This window comes from Mobula birostris, chromosome 15 (assembly GCF_030028105.1).
Source record: "Mobula birostris isolate sMobBir1 chromosome 15, sMobBir1.hap1, whole genome shotgun sequence".
Lineage (NCBI taxonomy): Eukaryota > Metazoa > Chordata > Chondrichthyes > Myliobatiformes > Myliobatidae > Mobula > Mobula birostris.
The window spans coordinates 40,636,791-40,651,388 of record NC_092384.1 but is presented as its reverse complement, the minus strand read 5'-3'; the positions used below and the strand labels follow the sequence as shown (position 1 = coordinate 40,651,388).

The window sequence follows — 14,598 nt, the reverse complement described above, 5'->3', positions numbered from 1 at the left end:
CACTGCTCTACTCTCTCTACACCCCTGACTGTGTGGCTAGGCACAGCCCAACTGCCATCTATAAATTTGCTGATGACACAACTATGTTGGCAGAATTTCAGATGGTGATGAGAAGGTGTAAGATAGATCAGCTGGTTGAGTGGAGTCACTGCAACAACCTTGCACTCAACGTCAATAAGACCAGAGAATTGATTGTGGGCTTCAGAAAGGGTAAGACGAGGGAATACACGCCAGTCTTCATTGAGGGATCAAAAGTGGAAAGAGTGAGCAATTTCATGTTCCTGGGTGTCAGCATTCTAGGTCCAGCATATCGAAGCAGTTCCAAAGAAGGCATGACAGCGGCTATATTTCATGAGGTGTTTGAGGAAATTTGGTATGTCACCAAAGACCACTTGCAAACTTCTGCAGATATACAGTGGAGAACATTCTGACTGTCTGCTGGTGTGAGGGGACCACTGCACAGGATTGAAATACCTGTACTGTAAGCTGCAGGAAGTTGTAAACTCAGTCAGCTCCAGCATGGGCACTAGCCTCCCCGGCATCCAGGACATGGTCGAGGAGCGATGCCTCAAAAAGGTGACATTCATCACCCAGGACATGCCCTCGTCTCATTGCTGCCATCAGGGAGGAGGTACGGGAGGCTGAAGACACACACTCAGTGATTCAGGAGTGGCTTCTTCCCCCCTGCTATCAGATTTCTGAATGGACGTTGAACCCATGAGCACTACCTCACTATTACTTTTTTTTCTCTTTTTACACTGCTTATTTAATTTAACTTTTTAAATATATGTTTACAGTAATTTACAGCTTTTATTATTATGTGTTGCAACGTACTGCCACCGCATAACAAGTTTCATGTCATATGGCGGTGATGTTAATCCTGATTCTGATTCTGATCACAAAGCTGTGAGCATGGGCCACAGACCACAGCTGCTGGACCGTGGTTGAACATTCTTTAATCTACCTTGCTTCACGGTGCCAGCACTCGCACCAATTACAGCAGTGTTAGGATCCTGTCAACCTGAAAAGGCAAATTGTGTGCCACTCCTACGGAGTTACTGATATTCACTCGAGGCTGGCCGTCAGCACCACACTTTTTGTGCAAATCAAATGGGAATGATTAGATGATTTGGAGATTCTGGATTCAATATATGGGGAATGCTAGAGCCCATGGAAATGGTTTAAAGTTCAAAATAATTTATTATTGAAGTACATATATGTCACCATATAAGACCCTGAGGTTCATTTTTTGCAATGATTCATCATGCTGTACAGAAAGGTGATCACATGCTTTATGAAAATGATACACGATGCTTTGCTTTTCCCTTCCCCGATCTTTTATAGCCATTGCTCCAAATAGCTTCATTCGTACCTGAAATAGGTATCAGGTCACAAATTACCCTGTGGTGAATTCATCCTTTGGCCTGCCCATGTTGCTTTGAACTCAAGCTTGGAGATCCTCCCAGTGTAGACCTCTTTTGATTCGGGTGTCTTTGTAGAGCTTGTGTGCTCCCCCTGTGACTGCGTGACTTCCCCGCCAATCCTCACATTGCAAGATTTGCTGGTTGTTAGGTTAATTGTCCACTGTAGATGATTATGGACAAATATGAGAAAGCATGTCACAGGGAAATAAGCGGTATAATGAGATCGATAAAATTATGCTTAGGGCCAGTACAGACTCAATGGATCAAATGGCCTGCCTCTGTGTTGTAGAGCGAATGAAAACATGATGGTAAGTAATAATTCAACATAGTACCAGGATTCTGTGCAAATCAGTTTTGTATGTTTTCATATAAAATAGGAGGCCACTCAGTCCATCGAGCCAGTACTGGCTCTTAGTGTATTCCAATTTGTCTTATTCTCCCATTTATTTCCCTGCAACCTAGTCTGTCTCGCTTGTCCATCAATTCCCTCCAATCCCATGACCACCAACTCACACTAGGGATTATTTTCAGTAGCCAGTAAACCTAGCAACCACCGTTCCCAGAGAAATCCCATGCAGTAATGGAACAAACATGCAAATTCAATTTAGACAAGACCTGAGGTCAGGATCGAATCCAGATCCCTAGCTGCAGCACCACTCTGCCGCCTGTTGTACCACTGAGCCACAAATGTGTGGAAGGGAGGTGAAATGAGAAATATGGCAACCAAACGCCGTGGCAGAACATATCCTCCAATCTTGATAATTGAGTGGAGCTCTTAATTTGGCAGTTCTGGGCAAAGCATTGAGTTTTAACAGATCTTTGCCAGGTTCTCAGAACAAAGTTTAAAAGTGGTCCTATTCTGTCTCCAGCGGCTATTCCCTCGGCACCTCTCTCCAATCATCTGGAATCAGGACTCGATTGTTCCCACTATTTCTACCTGCAAGAACCATTAGAGAGTTCACAGAAGATTTACGGTATTTACAACCCAGAGGGTGAAGTTACTGTTCAAGTTTATAACCCAGTGAGGTACGCACCGGACCCAAGCTGTGATGGGATCATGTCCTTCCCCTGCCTTGTTACCCACACAAACATCGGGGACTGTTGATTGATCACTTACTCTTACCACTTAGATTCACATTTCACCTTCTCTCCAGCCATCGCTTGCGTACCACACAGCTTTTAAAATATATCTCTTCTTTATCGCAGTAAGGTCACAGAAGTGGAATTTTAAATGTTAAACGAAAGTGCCGAATATTTACATGAAAATGGATAACCATGTTGTCAATAGTATACACAGAGAAATAATTTTACATTTCAACAAGCTTTTTTATTTGAACTGGTACTGACACAATTCCGTGAGTTCGCTAACGATAACTTTATTCACATGGATTAAATGATCTAAATAATCTGGTTAATTTGTTAAAAAAACTAGCCATTACAAAGAGATAATGTTGCCATTCAAGACCATAGACTAGCAAGATCAAAAATTTTATTCTTTCCTTTTAAGTAAAAAAAGGCTATTTTAAAGGAATTTTGATGTTAATGTAATGCTGTTTTCATACTTAAATTGAAAAACTTCTCTCCAGTGAACTGGAGCAATTAATGGGCTAATAGCAGGAGATTAAAGAATTAAACCTTTAGCTTATTTACAGTAAGTAATTATAAACCAGCGATACAACATTAACAAGCTTCAGAACACTATTATAATTCTGATATTTAGAATTGTTCTTGACAGTTCACCTCACAGAAAGTCAATAAGAGTCAGGTGAGCATAATTCCTCATCTGTGGGCTGATACGCAGGGTATATTAAAATATCAAAGTAACAGAGCAGCAGTTTCAAGAGATAGCAGACCAAACCAAAGTGCTCAGTAATGACACGGCAGTTCCGTTTCAAAAGTCAATGGACATCGAACGCTGAACAGTGTCATTTCTGCCACGTACGTAAATCTCAGACGGAATCTCCTCCATCACCCTGTCTTCCATGACTCGCTCTGGACTATCCTGTGAGTGCTTTAAAGTGTAGCAGCTTTTCTTGAAGGTGCTGTTAAATGTTTTCATTGGCTGAGGCTGAGAGAAATCATTTCGAAATGGGAGATCCATTGTGCTTAAATTAGTCCTGCTTTGCTTGATGCTTGGTGGCTGGGAGCCACAGTGGTGGTCGTGAATGCACCTGGAGGCACTGGAGGAGGAACGCCTCAGTTTATGATAGTTTTCAAAGTCCTCGGATAAATCAGCCAAATCTGCCGTTATTTCTTTGTCTCTCAGGGAAAAGAGTTCATAATGAGGGGGATCGAATACTTCTTGAAATCCCGATTTGTTTATTGTCGTTTTGCGAGCTAAAACCTTCTTGCGAGGTTGTTTGACTTGGACCAGCACTGAAATGACAAGAAGAACTAGAACAATTCCTGATGAAATGCCGATGACTGTTCCATGAGTCTTGGTGATCTGGTGAAAGAGGCCAGACGTCTTCTTTTCTGTGAAGTACAAGTATCCCAAGGTGAAAACATCAGTAACCTAGACATATTCAAACGTACCATATTAAAGAAAAATGAATCATCTCGAAAAAAATTAGCCAACTGTCCTTGCTTTAACTACAGCTCAGCATATGAATCACATAATTGTAACAATCGTATCTCTTGACTATAAGAGAAATCTTGGCTTCCACTTTCACAGTCATTTTAAAACGAATGTGTTATCAAAATCTCAAAGCTTCAAATGAATTCTGATGAGTTTATAAACTAGACCGACCTCACATAATTGTTCCATTTCAATGTGATGTTTCCAATTTTCTACAATGATATCATTGCTATGTTCTAATTTACTTAATTTACAAATCTATTGTAAATTGTGATTTGAAAATACGTGGATTTACTTCTCTTTGAGGATATAACATTGAAGTAAAGTGTCCACTTATATGTGTAAACCTTTAATTACATCAGCAATATTCAGAAACTTCTCCAATCTGAAGCTGTATTATGAACATTCTCATGAATGATTTTATTTTATTTTATCCATGTTGTCCTCAGTTCCTGGGTCCTACAAAAGAAATAACCTTAGAAAAGAATTTATGTGGAATTTGCACTTTTCTCAAAAAAAAACTAACACTTCACTACTCCTTCCTTGAAAGAGCCACTTGATTCCCAACCTCTTCCTTCTCCAAAGTTGTGGATTGGAAAACTCATGCTTATTTTTCCTCAAAATTTTAATTGATTCTTTTTGTTCCCATCTTATTACCAAGAAGGATCTGATCAAAGTCACGACTGACATACCATGTTATGATGACAAACGTCAGCTAACCATCCTTATCCTTCCTGGCGTCTGCAAACTTTAATGTACAGTAGTTGACCATACCATCCTCACCCAATGCCTCTGTGTATGGTTCAATGGGAGGAACTGCACTTGCCTGCTTATTAGTGTCACAAGTACCAGGATACAGTGGAAGATTCCGTCTTGCATGCATTCCGTGAAGATCATTTCAAAACATAAGTAATTCAAGGTAGCAAACAGGGAACAACAATAACAAAGTGCAGAATATATTTATCTAGTTAGTTGAAACCAGCGAATCATCTTCAAAGGCCCCTCTTCTGTTTACACTATCACCACCAAAGTTCTCTCCTTGACTCCGTTTTTTTTATTCTTCTTCACGCCGCCCTCAACAACATAGCACTTCTTTTGGCCCTTCCACTGCCCTTAAATTGTCAGCTTGCTTGACTTCCTCGAATGAATGAAGAAAAGTTCCATAAATTAATATTTGGAAGAATAAATGTACCATCTTTAGTCCCCATCATAACCTCTGCTCTCTTGTCACTAATTCCGTCCCTCTACCTGGCATCTGAAACTAACAATATAGAAACTCAGAGTCTTGTTTAATCCAGGGTGCATTTTAATTACATATCCACACTTTCCACCTCCAAAACACTGCCTGAGAGACTGTGCCACAGCTTCTGCTGCTACAATTTTCATCCATTCATTTGTTATTTCTGGACTTGATTTTCCCAAAGCACGCCTGCCTAGCTTTCTTTGCATTGTTCCCAGCAATCTTCAAGCAATTCAAAACTCTACGGCATTATCAGGCCTATCCAATACCCTTCCACTCGCTGACCAGCGTTGGCTCCTGTTCGGAAAAGGCACCTTTATTAACATCTTATTCTTGTTTTTAAACATCTACATGACTTTAGTCAGCTCCAGCCCTGAGATGTCTTTGTTGATCCAGTACTGTCTCTTGATCATTCATGAACTTTATTGTCACTCTGTGCTATTACAGGTTGTCCTGGGTAACAAATGGGTTCCAATTTTATAAACCTCTGTAATCAATTTTATCTGCAGGTCAGAAAATATCAACCTGGTAACTATACCTACAGCTTTGTAATGAATGACATCAATAGCCCATAAGACGGATAAAGAATAACAATTACTTAAAGTGGTGACAGAGAGAGGAAACTAACTTTGCTCTTCATAGCCTTAGTTTCTGAAATACAGTATCTTTTGTTCCGCCTTTTATACTCTCCTCAAAGCTTACTTCTTATTCTATCTGTCCTTATTTAAACTTGCGTAGGTCAGTATCAAACTTTCTTTAATAATGTAAATGCTTTAAGGTACTTTGCTATTGTGTAAGTGGAAACTGTTTATGTTTTTGCACCACCACATACTTCATCCCTTAATGCATCAGTGGAAATATGGAAACTTTTTATTGAATAGGTTTAATAGACTAATACCTTGTATGGGTGGGTTGGCTCAGGAGAGAAGGTTGGAGAGGATAAACTTGAATTGGCTAGAGCAACATGCTAACGGTTGATGGAAATCAATGGGTCAGGTAGCATCTAAGAGTCAATGTTTCCCATTGAGACCCTTCATCTGGATTGCTCTTCATTTTAGAAGAGTTGGAGCTGCTCAGTAGGGGTTGAGAAATCCTTGCTGAAGAAGTAGGCGTGGAAGTGTTAGTGACAGAAGAGGAGCTCGGCATCTTGGTGGGAGTGCTTCAGCAACAACATCTGAGGATCCAGCATCAATCTTCACTTGTTGATACACAGACAGCACTGTGTTGAGGTTGGGTGGCACGTGGCACAGCTGGTAGAGCTGCTGCCTCACAGCTCTAGAGACCCAGGTTCGATCCTGACTTCCGGCACTATCTGTGTCAAGTTTGGAAGCTCCAGATGAAGGGTCTTGACCTTGAAGCATCCATTGACCATTTCTCACCATAGATGCTGCCTGAACTCCAGTGTTTTGTGTGTTGTTCCAGATTCCAGCATCGGCAGTCTCCTTGTGTTTCTTGTATTGGCTGGTGAGAGAGCCCTTGATTTAAACAGGCGGGTTCTTGCGAAATGTAGGAAGGATATTTCTGCTTGTGGAAGAATCTAGAACCAGAAGTTACTGTTTAAAAACATGTGTGGGAGGGGGATGGGGGGGAGTGGTCAACCATTTAATAAAGAAATAGATGGGTACCTTATAAGGAAGAGAGTGAAAAGTTAATGCAGGTAGATGCAAATGTAGAACTGAGGTTACAATCAAATCAGTCATGATTTTGTAAAATGGTAGACCAGGCTTTAGGGACAAAACAGCCTAGTTCTGGTTTTAGTTAATATGTCCATAAACATGTATTCTTCTGCCATTTTATTTTACTTCTATCATATTAAAGAAAGTATGCAACTATCTACCAATAGCCCAAAAGCCACTTTAGGAAATGAACTGTGTGTTGGATCTAAGATTGTGAAAAGTGAAAGACTTGCATTGAAATGAATTCCCTACACAAGAGACCTGGAGATCTGCAGTTACTGAGTAGAAATTGTTCGATGATTTAATGATTAAGGGAATCATTGAATATGGGATCATTGAAGGAAGGTGGTGCTGTTGCAAGAGATTAGGCATGAACTTACTGAACGGCAGAGCAAGCACAAGGTGTTGTGCTATTCCAACGTGTCTCATTTCCTGCATTCCCTAAACCAACTGAAGTGATAAGGTCCAGGCCCACAGATCTGCATCTGGGTATCTTTGATAAACGTGCTTCAGTAACCACAGGGTGACTGCATATAAATGGAGAGATGGTCTACTTAATTCATGTATGTTATTGGTTGGCATCTTGATTCCCTGAGAGAGAAACTGTGGACGAGTCCCAGTGCACAGGAAACTGAAGATCAATTGGCGAATAGTGTTTGACAGGATTAGAAGGCATAGGAGCTGTGAGAACCGGTCTACCTTCTACAGGTCTGAAAAATTTAACAACCATCTCATTGCTCTGACTTAATTTCCTGAGAATTTTCCAAACTATTAGAGAACTAGAACTTTTATTTTCTTTCCCTAATTTAAATGAATAAAAATAGACAGTGTTATCTTCATGGCAACTCTAGCCCAAGAACTACAGAACCCACCTGCCCTGGTTTACATTATTTAGATTAAATTCAGGCAAATCTTTTAAAAGGCATGGCATTCACACATCCAATTTTTTAACATGCACTGACCTACATAACATTTAATATTAAAATTGCAAATATTATAAGTGCACCTCAGTCTCTCAGCTTGACAGTTGCAAATAAAGTCTTTCTAAATGCATGAATTTTACCATAAAGTGTGAAAATTAACTGGTGAAATTAAACATGGATAAACTAAATACATCACCAGGATAACTTTCATTTTTTACCAAAATAGTTGATCTACATACAAAGAGAAGGTATTTATTATCTCACAATACAACGGAGAAATCTAGGACAAAATTACAATTCTTTTTCCTTTTTAAAAAATTGAGTGTCCATAGACTTTATTGATGCAGAATGAACATTCATCAGCTTGAGTTTAATGAATCAACAATAAAACCATGCACGTAGTCGAGTGTGCAGAGTGACGGCAAGCGATTGCCATTCTTCAGAGAAAAACCGCATCCATTATTGGAAAACCCATCAAATGCAATTTATTCTGATGCACTCGCATCTGCACTGCCCCAGTTTATAAAGAGATTTTAGAAAATCGAAGTAATGTAAAATAATGGAGTTGGATAAACCTTAATAGTTCCTCCAATATACATTTTCTGAGTTGAGGCAATACGTCCTCAGCAAATAACTCTCAGTGCTTTTCGCAGGTACACACTTAAATTGATATGACTCACATGAATGTCTATGCCTTTCTTAATTATTTAATCAATCACAAGAATATAATGAAAGTCCTGGGAATGACAGATTGCAGATTATAAACACTTTATGACAATTACCAGTATTTTTTAAACCTGATGTCACTATGACAAGGAAAACCAAGTTGAAGAACAACTGGGACCTATGAAGCCAGGTTTTTACCCTGTTTGTGTTGTCCCAAGATTTACCTGGAGACTGGGATGGAGTGTTTGTGTCTAGGACAAGTTATTCTTCTATATGTTTATTCACTACCATTGACTCCCATGGTAGCAGGCGGCAAAGTTACAAATGACTAAAAAGGTAAGTGGAAGCTTACTGGTTCCTTTGGCTTTTGTGGTTCTTTACCTGTGGTGTTTAGAGAATAACTCAAAGGCCAGGATGGCAATAACCACTTGTACTGGCACGAGACTCTTAACTTTTATTTCCATGGCTAATTTTAGAAACATAGAAATATAGAAAACCTACAGCACAATACAGGCCCTTCAGCCCACAAAGCTGTGCCGAACATGTCCTTATTTTAGAAATTACCTGGTGTTACCCATAGCCCTCTATTTTTCTATGCTCCATGTACCTATCCAGGAATATCTTAAAAGACCCTATCATCTCCGCCTCCACCACTATCGCCGGCAGCCCATTTCACGCACTCAGCACTCTACATAAAAAACTTACCCTGACATCTCCTCTGTACCTACTTCCAAGCACCTTAAAACTGCGCTCTCTCGTATTAGCCATTTCAGCCCTGGGAAAAAGTCTCTGACTGTCCACACGATCAGTACCTCTCATCGTCTTATACACCTCTATCAGGTCACCTCTCATCCTCCGTTGCTCCAAGAAGAGGCTGAGTTCACCCAACCTATTCTCATAAGGCATGCTCCCCAAACCAGGCAACATCCTTGTAAATCTCCTCTGCACCCTTTCTATGGTTTCCACATCCTTCTTGTAGTGAGATGACCAGAACTGAGCACAGTACTCCAAGTGGGGTCTGATCAGGATCCTATATAGCTGTAACATTACCTCTCGGCTCTTAAACTCAGTCCCATGATTGATGAAGGCCAATGCCCCATACGCCTTCTTAACCACAGAGTCAACCTGCGCAGCAGCGTTGAGTTGAGCATTGCCTCAACTTTTAGGTTAAAGGTGCTGCTGCTGCCCTGAACCAAGTTGTTGTAAGTGAGTATACTTTGGAAGCCCAGTTGTTTTGAGGACTTGAAATATTTCCTTTCCCTTTTCAATAGAAGTGTGGCATTGAAAACAGAAATGCAGTCAGACCACTACTACAAATTTCTATTGCAGAAAAAGAATCAATCTCATATCCCTTTCTCTACAAACTCTGCCGAATGGCCTCTGGGATAAAGCAAGTCAGATTCCAGGGAGGGATGTGAGCTAAAGTGAATGAAGTTGGAAACTTGAGGGTTGTCATGAGTTTGGTGTGGTGAGTAGGAAAGGCTGCCCGTGACTGCTGGAGGTTCAGGTGTGTAAGAAGGTGTGAACAGGTTGTTGGGTGTATTCCAAAGTGGTGAATGGCTGCTGAAGGGTTGTTGGAGCATGACTGGGTTTGGAGGTAAGTGTTGCAATTGGTTAATGAGGATTAGACTTGAGTAGGAACCAATGCAAAGTGTAAGTTTCTATGTTAATGTGAACCAATCTATAGCCTGACTCTACAAACTAGTATCTGCTCAGAAAGGTATCCTTTAAACTACCAGGAAATGGATTTCACTTGTCTCTGCAGAAGTGTGAACATCACAGAAGAAGAACTAGGAGAACTTTGCTAGGAGGAGAGCTAGATGAACTCAGGACTCAAGTGAAAAATCAGGAACTTTGCAATTCATGCATTAAGTCTCCAATTTTTTTAAAGTAACTTCAATTTCAGGCACTAACAATGTAGACAAGCAACAGAATTTCTAGTATTCCAACATTCGATAGACGTTGATGGGGTTGTGTATCAATAAAGCCTATTGTCAGGGTGAGCTACCTATTTAAAACAATATACAGTATATGGTTTACTTCTACTAAAGAGTTAGCTTAATCTTGCCATGAAATTAAAACATTAAATTCAGAATTGGTGTGGGTTTGTGTTGATATAGCATGGTTAACATGAATGTTTTTGCTAAGCTTTTAATGGCGACGTTTTATAGGGCACCTAAACATTCAGAAACATCATCCTACAGGCCTTTAGGGATAGGAGGACAATCTGCAGTTTTAAATGAAAGCTCTATATCCAATCTTTGACAGCAATTTACTGCATATGTAGTGCCCATTAGGATACAATAGTTAATTTAGTTAATAATTAGATCTCTATGCACAGAGCTGATTTGCTTTTGAATTGAATGCTCTTAGCACAACTAGTGTAAGGATGATGGTGTAATAGCTCCCCAAGGAGCCTGCAAAGCGGTTAATTTTTCTTCACTGCACAGCTGATATCAGTTCAAGTCAACCTCGGTAGTTTGGCAAGGGCCGTCTCTTAGTACAGTGTTTAGTTACTTTCTGTCTATATTCCATCATAAAGGTAAATATACCGTTTGCTCAATGGCAGTATGTCTATATTGCTATTTGTTCAGTTTACATGTTTATTCGATGCACTGAATCAGAATAATATCACCCACCGCGTCCTCTGATCTACAATTAAGCTAACCAGTATCTTGGGAACTGACAACACCTTTAACATTGCAGAATTGTTTTCAGCAGTCTGTGCTTCCACGTAATGAAGGTGCCGGAAGATAACAACACTGAGTTTACATTTTGACGCCCTCCCCCCACCCCTTCTCCAGCCTGTATATACCTCCTCTGACCCCACAAACCTCCGTGTTGGTGATACGTTTGTAACTTCATATTTGTGACAAGAAGAAGGAACAAAATGCTGACTGTATAGATACACCAATGTTATTAACTGACCAACAATGACAAACAACAAGGAAAAGCTAAATATCTTCACCGTTAACTCTTAACATCAGCAGTTACACCACTATCACAGAAGGGGAGCAGCACAGGTTACAACTTGCAAGAGTAGAATATTATTTATCAAATCTTATATCACATTCTAAGTAAGCCAAATGTCCTGCCCATCTTTACTTGGTGACAGACCACCATTTTGTAACTGAACTGAACTTTTCAGATTTTATTAGGGAATGAAATGAGCTATTAAATCAGACTTCTATATAATGGCTGTGGAAGTGTCAAAACTGGTTAAGATCTGTTAGGGCTGGCAAACCAGTGCTTAATGGAATCTTTGAATGAGATAAATATACTGATTTAATCCATAAATACAACTGTTGGCGAGAAATGGCCTTTGTCAGGTCTGATGAAGGGAAGACTTTTTTTTCTTTACAAATGCTCTCACAATGCAAGAGAAACAATGTTACCTTTGCAATGATTTTCGTCCCATGGGTACACGCAGTTCTGGACTCCATTACAAACCAACGAATTATTGATGCACATGTTGCTGTGGCAAAAAAATGTGTTGTCTTGGCAGGGAGCTGTGAAGCAAAGGTTAGTGTCACTATAAATTATAGCACAGCGACTGTCTTTTAGAATCTTATACAAGCGATGTGGCATAGTATTATGTATGGCCATTTAACCATGAACAAGTAAACACAGTAAATGGGCACTTTGAAAAGGTCGTGACTTTTATGTCCCATTTAGGTAAACTGGTCATGGCTTCATTATTCACTGAGGCAGATTTATTAACCGAATCTCCCTCACAACACTTCAGTTAGCAGCATTCTTAAATAGGGGAAATGAATCAGAAAACAACAAAACTATAATGGAATGATGCACCAGTAAAATGTGTTATGATGCGGAATATTTTGCACCCAGAGATCCAATTTTTCATGGTGATCTTTTCAGGAATTTATGTGGATCAATTGCTCTTTTAGAATGCTCGGACAGAAAGTAATTGCATGTGTCAGACTACCTGGAATTGTTGATTACTCTGCAGGTGTTAAGTTGCCAGAGTTAAAAGTACAGATTTATCTTCATACATGCGGCATCTACTATGAATAATTTACAACATTAGTGTCTACAGGTATGTTGTAAAATACATGAGACAGGAACATAATATGAAAGGGTTTATGGGCTCAGATGTGCTCTTCATTATTAATGAAAAAGCCCTATTGAAGTATGCATTTTTATATACCTAATCTAAAACTGGGAGAGATGATATAACTCTATAAATATCACTGAAAATATTTATAAATGTGGTTTAATAAGTATTTTTGCATTCACTTGACTGCTTCTGGTTTGCGATGGCTGGGGAATCACGTTGCACCCAATCGTGCAAGTATTGCACCGCATAATTTCCAATCTTGCATTTTTGATATTGATATTAGAATTCTGCTGCCATATTAGAATGTGGTGGATATTTTGTAAAAGCATTACCATCTGAGGCAATCTATTGTGTGAGAATCTCGCAAGAAACGGAATCGCGCTAACATCAGCAGGCTGCATTCACTTACGATCCACAAATGAAGTAAAGAGCATTTGGAATCTGCTGCGCCTACTGCCCTCGTCGGCCCACATGCGAACCACGCCCACCCCAGTTTGCAGCATTACGTCATTGGCTACAGTGCTACAGAACTTGGCCTTTAAGTTTTCAATGGCACTGCTCCCATCATACACAGCGACAAAATTTCTCTTGCATTCGTTGGAGTGATCCATTTGATAGTCGATAAAACGTAAATAAATCTGCCAACAGAAAGACGTTGAATTTCAGTAACAGATTTTTCTCTTCACTGTTCTTTCAAGGTTATTGTTTCATATTTTCACAGCTAAAGAAAGAGTCGGCAAACAGCAGGCCCATCACAACCATGTATCAAGGAGGCTGATGATATCACTTCTCCAAGGGTTAACCATTAATAAATACAGTGGATTCCGGTTAATTGGGCCATTGGTTAACCGGAACAGCTGCTTATTTAGGTCAACTCTTAAAGAACAAAAACTAATTGAGAAAACAGCCCTTTGCTTATTTGGGACACTATGCTGCTTAACTGGGGAGGAGACTCCTGCTGAACATTTTCTAACCAAGTGTCAGTCATGTGCACTTGTGTGGCCTTTACACAATACACTGTGCTTACAGTGAACAGTTTTTGTGTTGGTGTTGAAATATCCGTGATTTTTGTCACCGATCGTTGGCGAGCAATAAACTGTAAGACAATTCAGAACTGTTTTGCTCACTGTAGTTTCAAGCATTGAGTCTTAGAGATGCCAGAAATAGCTGGGAGTTAAAATGAAATGATTTCACTATTTCAACAAGTTAGGGACTATGAAGAATGTGAAGGTATCGACAATCATTTTGAATATTACAATTAAAATAAAGATTTGGAGGATGCAATTGTTGAAAGCACTGTTTGAAGGCAGTCCACTACCTGCACTAGGTTCTGCACTGATTTTGTCCATCTACAGTTAATCAAAAGAATTCTCAGCATACATTGAATGAATTCCTCTGTCGATAGATATTAGGAACTAATATACTGTTTTATAGTACTGACATAGTTTTGGTAATGTTCTAATTTATTCTGTATTTCATTTAAATACATAATTTGTTAAACAGTAGTTTGTCTTTTTTTATACCTTTTTAACTATTTCCATGAAACTTCAGCTAATTGGGCCAAAATCTACTAGCCCCAATGTGTCCCTATTTAGCAGAATCCACAGTATTTTAGATTTTGACTGAATTTTTAGACTTATTTTAAATTTTAGATTTCACGTGTATCAATGTGGGCATATTAGACCTGGAGGTTCATGGTCAAACTGGTATCTCAGATCAAACACGATGCTTCTTTTATTCTGTGTCTGGGGAATAATCCCTCTTGTGCCAGTAAGGCACCAGTCTCCCACATTAAACCAACTTATTCACCGATTTACACAGAAATGTACAGATACAAGGACTTAGTATGTACTGAACATTGAGCCTGAGCCTCATTAAGTAGAAAATAAATTCATTGTCAAGTGATGGACTTTTTTTAAGATTGAAATATAAAGATTATGTTTATTACGTGCTTGGAATGTTTGAGAATGTCTATCACTAAATGCAGGCAGCTACCTGATGCATTGGCTGCAC

General features: G+C 39.5%; 1 protein-coding gene across 1 annotated transcript in view; it reads right to left on the bottom strand.

The window, feature by feature from the left end:
- Positions 1-3,014: 3,014 nt before the first annotated feature.
- The window catches only part of LOC140210287 (neuropilin and tolloid-like protein 2), a 44,723-nt gene continuing 33,139 nt past the window's right edge, over positions 3,015-14,598 (bottom strand). The window contains exons 7-9 of the mRNA XM_072279165.1: positions 12,995-13,223; positions 11,903-12,016; positions 3,015-3,899 (exon numbers count right to left, since the gene is read on the bottom strand). Of these exons, the coding sequence (XP_072135266.1) occupies positions 3,316-3,899; positions 11,903-12,016; positions 12,995-13,223 (927 nt within the window). The 3' untranslated portion in view covers positions 3,015-3,315. The remainder of the gene's footprint in view (positions 3,900-11,902; positions 12,017-12,994; positions 13,224-14,598) is intronic.